Source organism: Strongylocentrotus purpuratus, unplaced genomic scaffold (genome assembly GCF_000002235.5).
Source record: "Strongylocentrotus purpuratus isolate Spur 01 unplaced genomic scaffold, Spur_5.0 spur5_scaffold_18, whole genome shotgun sequence".
NCBI lineage: Eukaryota > Metazoa > Echinodermata > Echinoidea > Camarodonta > Strongylocentrotidae > Strongylocentrotus > Strongylocentrotus purpuratus.
The window spans coordinates 31,932,132-31,942,956 of NW_022145603.1; the positions used below are offsets into that span (position 1 = coordinate 31,932,132).

The window sequence follows — 10,825 nt, forward strand, 5'->3', positions numbered from 1 at the left end:
ATAATCACAGTATCATTCAAAAGAATTTAGGAGATGAAAAGCAAGAAGCTTTTCCTATACAGCTCGCACTTTGCTCACAGTAGCCGTTTATTTGCAGGATTCAGTTTTTGTAGGACGCACTATATATATAAATTTAAATTAATATATTTATAAAATTATGTTATTTCAAAGTATATATATATGTTATTTTTAAGTATATATATATATATATATATATATATATATTATTTTTAAGTATAATAATTCTGAATAAACCGACGCCATTTTGGAACAGTCTGTATACTGCGCTCAAAACGGAATACTTTCAAAATGCTTTTTTTAAATAAAAATGATCATTTGTTTTCACACCATATCAATCCACGATTTAGAATTATGTGCGCCTTATGAGGGTTAGGGTTAGGGTTAGGGTTAGGGTTAGGGATACGGACGTGGTCTCACTGCGCTTGTAACTACATGTAAACACTCAGTCTCTCTCAATGTTTGCTCTCTAATGTTGCACGTGGCCCTACTCCCCCTCAAACATCACCTACACAAGACCATGGGTGTTCATATATACTGGTAAAAGAAGAGATGAGTCAATTACATTCAGTTTCATTCATTAATTTTATTTTAGGAAGAAAGGCAGCTCAATCTTTGAAGTTTATAATGTTACAGCAAATCGTGTTCTTAGTCCTTGTCTTAAATTAGACATATTTTCACTATTTTAGGGGCGAAGTGATGCTGCTGCCGATATTCATAACCATTTGCTTAGAAACATTAAGGGAAAGGACAATTGATTTATAAAAAAAAAAACTTGAAATATCAACCCACTTACGAATTGAAAAGCCAACCAAAGAGCACTTTCTCATTTAGTTAGAGTAAACATTCATTGTGGTTGACACTTCCCATTGGCTACATTATTGAACCCGTTTTATATACTGAATTAACGCATGCTCAGCATTTTAATCGGGAACAAATAATTTATAATTTGGCGGGCTTTTCAATTCGTAAGTGGGCTGATATTTCAAGGTTTTTTTGATGAATGAATTATCCTTGCCCTGAATGTTTATAGGAGCTATAACTGATTTAAATCATGCTGACCTCCGAGTAAGGATTCAAACTGACTTTGAGTCATCGGTGTAGAGTTTTATCAAAATTGTTACAACTTAATGAAGGAAGCGCAGGCAAGGCCGAAAAACAAAGTCTTGAAATTGTTCAACAAAGCAACACTCTATACGGATATAATAATGTCCTGTGTATGTATGCTTACTTCGCATTCCTGAATACAGCTACTACTTTCTAATCTAAATTTGTTACAAAACGTTTAGAGATATAGCATTGCGCATTGGATATGAATAAGACTTTTTAGATTTGTGTTCGTAAAATTGTCAGGAAACATTAATCGGGGCCAATTATTTTGTACGCATACTTTAACAATAATAATACAAATAATACTAATATGAAACGCAACATATCCATCTCTAGAGATGCTGAATGTGCGTACCAATAATTTAAATAAATATTCAACGTACTTAAGATTAAAGAAATATTAAATGTTAACTTACATTTATAAATCACCAAACGTTATGGTGCCATAGTACATACAATGTGGCACAGTTTCATTATTCATTTTGCATGCGTTGTACAAAAAGAACATTGACATTTAACAATATGCATTAAGCATGAGATGAGTTTTAAGCCCAAATGAAAAATTGGTAAGGGTATGAAAGATGTTCATTGTATATTTCTTTTACAGGATGATTATTCTTACTAAACTCACACCATTTTAGAACAGTCCATGTATAATTTATTCACGAGGGGATAATTTTACAATGCTTTTCTTAAACACAACGTGTGCACAGCATATCGAATCTTGACTTCCATGAAATTATTGCTATAATTGTGTACGCTTTTAAGAATTCATACATTAAAGATACTATGTCCCTTTTGCAGCCAGTTTCAAATTGTGTATAACTTTGCAGGAATTATGAATATGAATGTCCTATTTGTGAACGTTAGCAGTGTCCTATTATTAATATTATGCAAGGAAACCCGTTTACTTGCTAGACTTCACGGTCAGACACTTTTGAGTGACTGACTGGCTCTTTTTCTTCTTTGGTAATGATATATATATATAAAATGAACTGTAAAGGGTACATGAGCATTTGTCTACATCAATAACCCACTTTTTGTAATGGCCAAAATTAAACTGATTGAATCTTTGCGCGGCACAAAACGTACGACCATTTGGTACAATGGTTGAAAATCAGACTTTTACTTACTGATTTATAGCACTTAAGTCGATTCGACAACTAATAGTCGTTATTTCCCCCACTAAAATACATTTTCAAGCCCTCCTTTTTTAGGGAAGTTCTAAATTAGTATTATCTTTGAAATGCCGTTGGAACTTAACCTTTGCAAATGGGACATAGTACCCTTAAGATGTAAAGCATTGTGAATTAGATATGAATAAGAATTTTCACCTTGTAATCCCAACGTATAAGTAGGGAACTAACTCACCACCTGTTAGCATCATACTGATAAGTAGAAAAATGCAGATATTTGTTTAAATCATATACATGTCGACGCTTGAAGAAAAACAAAAAAACAGGCTTAAAACACGCTTTTAAACAAATGACATGGCAATTCTGAGTAAATGCTCTTACCCTTTCCAGTTAGAATAATCTAAAATGTACAATTTCGAACAAAATACAACCATTTGTGAAATAAACTAATTGATGATCTTTTGTTCACGCTTCATAAAACTTTGATGACCAAGTAGGTATAGCATTTCTCTTCTTCTTCCTTTTGAGTACAGACCTCTTATACAGAGTATTATCGTACTATACTGGGGTGTGTGCAGGTGGACCACTACACTGGAGTTTCCCCTACTCTTATACAAATAGTGCAGTGGGTTCTTAACGTGCAAAGGTAGTGACTCTTCTCTACACGGGGCCTCCATTTAACGTCCTATCCGAGGGACGGAGTGTTTTCCACTTGACATAACCTGCGTCTATGAACAAGGGAAGGGGCACATTAACACACAACGCAGGCTTCAGTCATCCGCCTGGGTGGGAGTCGAACCCTGGAACTTTGGTTCGACAGACTGACGCTTTACCAACTGAGCCAACTCACCTCTCTTATCGGACATGTCGCAAATACACAGAAAAAAATAAGACCATAACATTGTGAATTGTAAACCCATCACCTGTTTGTAAATAAATGGGTAATAAGAAATAGACAAGGATTACAAGTACTTTCATGACTATCTACAATTTAAACGATTGAATAAAAGATACCAACAAATGAATTCATGATTTAAAGGCATAATGCATGTTATAGGTTTGATAAATACTGAATTATTTTCCTTCTACGCCATTTTAGAACAGTTTATGTAGAGTTATGGAAGAAAGAAAATTTACAATAACTCACAAATAAGGAACTGTATTCAATACATTTTTCTTTGTTTCAAACCTTCCTAGGTAGGCCCCTCTTTGTAATTAGGGAATCTACACGCATAACTAACGTGATATGAACAGGAATAATTTTGATACAAATTTATACAACCATTGTGGCTAATGTTCTGTTATCTTTGTGATTGTATTGAAAAAGATGTCATAATAAAAATTAAAATATGACAGGCTGCAACTTGTGCATAACCGACTAAGTCTCTAATTATATTGTGATTGCATGAATATTAAACAAAATATATGTTTGTCTTTTATTATAACGAATCAAATATAACTACAATATTTACAGGAGATTCGTACAATTCAGGTACAATTCAAAATAATAATAAAAAAAAACACACACAAACAAGTGACTTAATTAGTAGTATTAAAAGCATTTGAAATTGATTTTACATGAACAAGACCTAGGCTTAGTGTAATGACCCCACGACCTCCCGATGACCCCAGCAAGAACGTCCAGACTGGCGATCAAGGGCACAATATATTAAACAGGGTCCGATCCACTGGTGTGAAACCTCTGTCCCCCTCCACATGTAAACGATATCAAACAAACGCACACACGATACTCAACCACACACATGAACGCACCCATACAACCCCCTCATCCATAACCCCCCTCCCCCAACCCGGCGTCCCGATCCCGCTTGCCAAGCCAATCGGGCAGTAGTAAGCATGGCGATCGATAAACGCCAAATATGTAACACAAAAAGGGAAAGAAAAAAAAATTAAAAATAATCTCTCGACGCAAGCAAGTAGCCCTCAGGCAATTGCCAAGGACCGCCACGCCGGGCGAGACAGCCAGCAGACATCAATGGGGAGCACACTACATTATCAACTGAAATCCCGGGTTCCGCTCATGTAGTACAGAGACAAAAAGGAATCAATATTAATACGATAGCAACTACTTAAGAAATATTAACCTAAGGCAATTACAATAGCCTTGTGCGTCACCTATTGGAATCTGCGAACATGATTTATCAAACGTGATTTTCATGGGACATACAATAGGGTATTGAAATGATAAGAAATTTGGCCCAGTCTTGGTAAAGTTACAAGCACTGTACACAGAAAGATGAATATGGGACTACGCGACCTCGTGCGCGATATCTATTTGGTCCCAATAGATATCATAATTTACCAAATATTTCAATTAGTAGGCGGTTTTCCGGCAAAATTTGTATCATCACGTATTAGTCAAAGCATATTCTTTCACATGATTGGTAATGAGAGTTTCCATTTCATTTTTGGAGAGAGGGGCGTTTCCAAAACTGGTCTATACCTTTAAAGGGATTGGGTATCTTTTTTTCTCAGATTCTAAACACAATCCTGGATTTAGCTCATGCTGCAATCATGATTATAAACCTTAAGGTCAGTCAGGAATCCCATGACGTTTACATGCCAAATGCCCGTCTGATTATCAAGATATTTATGATTGGAATTTGAAATTGAGATTTTTAACCGTTTTCCCAATGGCTTTTATAACACTATACAGTCTATTGGGGGAAATGAGTATTGAGATGTACGAACGTGACAATGACGTATTAAGTAAGCTCAACATGATTTCCATTAGACATACAATAGGGCATTGAAATTCCCTTTGAGTTGAATTTTCTAAAAAAGTTGCGGTCGTGTTATTTATAGAATTGAATCTGTATTTCTTTGTTGTGACTCACCCTGTACATGTGTGAATTCATTTGTTACATATTGATGCGTGGAAATCTCAACTTTGGTTAGATATATACAAACAAATGACATGATGAAATTAGGAACTATGGATACGGAATAAACTCATCACCGGTTTGTCATCAAAATAATCTGTAAATGCAAAGGCCTATAGAAACTATATACATGGTACATAACTGATGTGAAAACGTAAAGAGAAAAACAAATCTTTAAAGTGATATAACTATCTGACTAAAACTAACATATCTTCTTTCAACACCATTTTAGAATAGTCTGTATGGTCTATGTACAATTCTGTTGCCAGATAAGACATTCACAATACTGTATGAATAAGGCGCCGTATTGATAATTTGCTTTCACAGTCAAATACATTTTTATTTCCAAATATGTCTACATGTAAACGTTGTTAGGTAGGCCCCTATTGGCAGTTGTAAATATATCGCAATGCTCACTAGGCGTGTGTATACAATGTAGATAATCAAAATAGAAGCAAACTTAGAACACTCCTTATAAATTTAAGTACAAATTTTGATTGTATATTATCAACCCTCTCTCAAGTCAATATAGTCTATGTACAATTCAGTCACAAGAAATTTACATTTATAATATTTTGTAAACGATACTAAGTTTACGAAATATTCCTTTGTTTTTGCACCTTAATACATTTTGACTTTCATACATTATGCATTCTGAACACCAATGGTATGTTTAGGTTAGGAAGGTATGGAAATAAATCAAATTCATTTTAAGAATTCGCATGTACAGCTAACATAATTATATAAGATACATGTATATAACAACGGCAATTGAGTATGGTAAGAATATTAGATAATGTATGGATGCTATACATAACAAAATCGCAACTACTGTCGAGAAATCAACTTGTTTGTTTGGTTTTGACAAAAGTCTTAGTTTAATAACGTAGTGCAGAATAATTGAATATTACATTAACACATATTTCCAGACATTAAAAATTACTTTTCAACATATAAAGTAAACACTCATAATGTGAGATTCCAATTTCAATAGCCTCGTCCATCACCTCTGGAAATATGTGAACATTAAAATGACGTATTACGTAATATGAACATGATTTCTGTAGAATAGGCTTTAGGCTTTTGAAATTGCTATTGAGTTGATTCGTGGTCGTGTCACTAGTTTGTCAAGTAAATTCATTAACAAATGAAATAAAGCATTCGATTATTGATTTTACTTTTGAGTATTTTTTTTGTAAGACGATGTTAATCTAATTCCTGATTCCTTCAGTAACTTGTCCAGGTCGTTCAGGTTCTTACCTGATTTCCATCCGCTCAGTAGTTGCTCGAAGGTTGCACTGTAATCGGAATCGTTCTCGTCTAAGAGGTTCAGTGAACTTTTGCGATCAAAGCTAAAGGCTTCGCAAATCGGGTCGAAATGATTTATACCGAGTAGTTTTGACAAGTTCTTGATATGTTCGTACGTCACCCTCTCTGCATCTGCAACGAAATAAAGTTAAATTAACAAACCATATTTTCATCAGAGGCCGCTGTGACCAAATAAATTTAAATACGTTAAAATTTAAAGCATTTTTTTAAAGGATTATAGCATACATGTTTGTTTCATAATTTAAAACTAGTGCTATTTTGAGCAATTGAATAATGTAGAAATTATAATAGGAAAAGTGCTCAGTAGAAAGCTTACATACTGTTTACAATATCACGAGTTGAATGAGTTGATCACTTTGTAAGTAGTGATTTCTTCAAGAAAGTTTTAACGAAAATGTTTATCATGTAACGATGAATCAATTAGCATAACGTATTGAGAGATATAGTTGTGACACAGTGACACACGCACGCACTCAAGATGCAGGTCATGGAATGCTTAATTAGTTCCCTTCCATATAATTGTATGTGGGAGGGAACTATTTTGAGATTCATAAATTGAGCCTTGATCGAGTACGTGTGCGGGTGCCACAACTATCTCTCTCAATACGCTATGGCGATAACTATTATGCAGTGATCCTATCGATTTTGCTTTCAGGGTGGGAAGGAAACAAACTGTTTTAGTTGTTTTGATCAGCGTAAAACTCATACCAAATCAAGCATTTACTGCACAAACTTTACATTTAAAATTGTATTAAAAACTCATCTTTACTCTCTTGTTATTAAAAATATCATGTTTTTAGACTATTTTTAGTCGATAAATTAATTAGGCGTATTGCAGATTTTGTACCTTCCTGATTAACACTGTCATCGGTAACGACGTTCAAACTCATTGATGCCATCGCGGTGGACGCCTCAGAAACACTTGCTGACCCTAGGTACACAAAAATAGGTGTAAATTACCATTTGGTCCAATTTAAATATGGTCTAACATCATCTCGTACAACAACATTTTTTCCATCACCCATTTAGTCAAATAATCATTCATTTTGTCTAAGCGTAATGGGCTTTAACCAACAAAAACAACCGTTATCACGTTTACAGTTATTTTTGTTCTCTCTCTTTTTATTGTGTTTGGCGCATTTGCTAGTATGAGCAACTGATTTGACTGCCACCCCTCCCCCCCCCCCGGGATTAGTCTCTAAGTCCAATATCCATTCGGTCCAATACGTTCAAATAACAATATATTTTGTAATAAATGCACATTGAACAATCCAAATCTTCAACAGAGTTTGTGATTAAGTCTAAATTCGGGGATCTACAATGTCACTCGGATCAGGGCTGTGTTTTATAAAACCGTTTATCAATAACAAGCTACAATAGCTGTCATAAGCTCAACAAAATTGGCACTTAATTAGATGAGAGCACAATTGTCATATAATTTGTTATTGATAACAAGTTTTATGAAACAGGACCAATAATTTATTGTTAGAACATGCTACTATTTCGCATGACCTACTCCTTCTATCCCCGAAGTTAATCCGAAGATAATGAGAAAATACTGCGGATCTATATATAAACCTTTAAGTTCCTTCTTGGTTTAAAAAAATAAATCCAAGAATAATCGGTCATTTAGACATAGACCTAAACGTAATGGGTAAAACTGGTAATTAGACCAATCGGCAAATACACAAAATTCAAAATTTGGCCTAATGATGTTTAGACCAAATGATGATTGAACCATATGGTTATGAAAAGGAATGGGATTGGACGTAATTAAAATAGAGCAAATGAAATAATAAACAAACGGAAAAATAATGCTTGGACTAAATAGAAACTGGTCTAATTGGGTTTATATTAGACAAAATGCAATTGGACCAAAAGGCAAACAAAAAAACATAGATTGGACGAAGTGGCCATTTTACCAATTTGTTACAGACAAGTGGCTATTGGCCCTATCGGTCAATAATTGACTAGCATGATGACTGACCATGTATAGCGGGTTTATCGAATTTACCCATGACAACTGGGTGTAGACTAAAATGAAGTTGGACGAGCTGGGTGTTGGACCAAGTGGCATGTGATCATACGGCAATACATAATTTATTTTGATTAAAAATAGTTCAGTTATAGGATCAGGAAAATTTGCTGAATATGGGTCTACAATCTTGGTAAGGCCGGGTAAAAAGTTCATCATTTAAACGATTTAAGGAAATGAAATTACATCGAATTTATTTATTTTGGGATTTGTCAACAAGCACCTTTGAAAAAAGTAAACGATAACAACAAAAACATGAAAAAAAAGTATTAAGATAGTTCTGTCTTAATAAATATATCGCTTTTTAAAGTGAAATAGTGATTACTGTTAAAATGCAAATCATACCTTCAGGTGGTACTTCTTTCCTCCGTTCTTGTTCACTTTGGAGATACTCAATTACATGCATATGACCACGGATTGATGCAATAATAAGTGCGGAGTTACCAACATTATCTTCCCGCTCTATCTGTGCTCCTTGACCAACGAGGTACTGAACTACATCAAGATGACCATTGACTGATGCAAAATGAAGAGGTGTCATACCATCTTTATTACCCCTCTCTAACTCTGCTCCTTGACCAACGAGGTACTGAACTAAACCAAGATGACCATTGATTGATGCAACATGAAGAGGTCTCATACCATCCTCCTCACCCCTCTCTAACTCTGCTCCTTGACCAACGAGGTACTGAACTACATCGAGGTGACCATTCTCCGATGTACCAATAAGTGCTGTCGTACCATGAATATTGGTCGCCTCTCCATTTGCTCCTTGACTAAAGAGGTACTCAACTACATCAAGACGACCCTCACCTGCTGCAATAAGAAGTGGGGTGCAACCATTTGCATTAACCTTCTCTATCGGTGCTCCTTGACTGACAAGGTACCGAACTACATCGAGGTAACCCTGGCTTGATGCAGTGTGAAGTGGTGTATCACCATACGTAATATCACACGTGTCAATCTGTGCTCCAATACCAACGAGGTACTTAACTACATGAAGGTGACCGCGAGCTGATGCTAAGAGGAGAGCCGTCGCACCAAAATGTTTATTAGGCTTCTCAATCTGTGCTCCTTTACCAACGAAAAACTTAACTACATCAAGATGACCCTCTGAAGCTGCCGTACGAAAGGCTTTATCGACCTCATCGCGCTCTTTCGATGCTCTTACACCCATGTTTTGCTTTGGCTGTGGACCCAATTGTGAAGCAAATCTTATAGATATTTCTACGTTCTAGACTTTATATATCGTGTTTGTCAATTAAGTCACATTTGTGTTCTGTAAATTGTTCTTAGAAAAGACTGAATACGTCATTTAATTTACCCGCTCTACAGCCTCAGAGGAATATATCTTTCTGTGTTACCCTGCAGGCAGGTTTAAACTGTTCGAAGCCTACTAATGATTGTGAATTGAAACTAGGCAGGGGAATGATTCTAATTTGATAAAGTTATACTAACGAGCATAATTCAAATGTTATAATTAAAGAATCCGTCTCGGAAAGTCCTGGCGCTGTTAGTTCAAGTTTGTTATCTCCACTGTATTGATCTGATTTCCTTCATATAACCAACGTGCTCCGGTCCATCCAAATATACAATCAAAGGTTTGTTGCTTCAAAATGAAATTGTAAATTGTCTAATCAGTTGGCAAATCAGTGCATACAATTGTCCCACGACAAAACGCTAGGAATTTTTCTTAAAATTTAGCTTTCTACTTTTTATCCGAAAAGTTTACCGAACTAACCGATTGAACAGTCGTTGAAGAAAATGGCGGATCCTTTTGTGAGAAACGGGTGTTGCTGTGTAGAACATCATCGAGATAGTGCGTCACCATGACCTCATCTAGGCTTTAATGGAATGCAATGCTAAAGTACATGACAAGAGAAAATATGCTCGGTTGGCTATTTAGAATGAGCCGAAACCAGCTAGTCGCAGGGATAGTTTATGAAAACATTTCTATCGAGCTTATCCACTTGATCACACGATTTCTTGCTTTTACCCATGATACGTCAACATTAGTATAAATACAAACTGAAAACCGCTTCAAATGTTCTGTATTAGCTCAAATAACGCAAAAATAGTTGTATCATTCACATTGATAGTTATGCAATCATGGGAAATGACTGTTAGTGCTATTTTAATATCTAATCACAGAATCTATCATGAAATCTGCTTCCAAAATTACCCCTTTTTTTCTTGGACTCGCAAGAAAGTTCCCACATAGCAAAATTTTATAAAAGTTGTTTTGGCATTTACCTGAACTAATTTGTCTACATCTCTCGATGTAGGCTACAGCC

At 35.3% G+C, this 10,825-nt stretch overlaps 1 protein-coding gene across 1 annotated transcript; it reads right to left on the reverse strand.

Annotated features, from left to right (window-relative positions):
- Positions 1 to 6,341: 6,341 nt before the first annotated feature.
- LOC115925279 (protein fem-1 homolog A-B-like) lies at positions 6,342 to 9,708 on the reverse strand. Its single transcript, XM_030988940.1, has 3 exons — positions 9,075 to 9,708; positions 7,344 to 7,427; positions 6,342 to 6,607 (listed from the first exon to the last, which is right to left on the reverse strand). The coding sequence occupies exons 1-3, from the start codon at positions 9,706 to 9,708 to the stop codon at positions 6,342 to 6,344; spliced, it is 984 nt and encodes a 327-aa protein (XP_030844800.1).
- Positions 9,709 to 10,825: the final 1,117 nt, after the last annotated feature.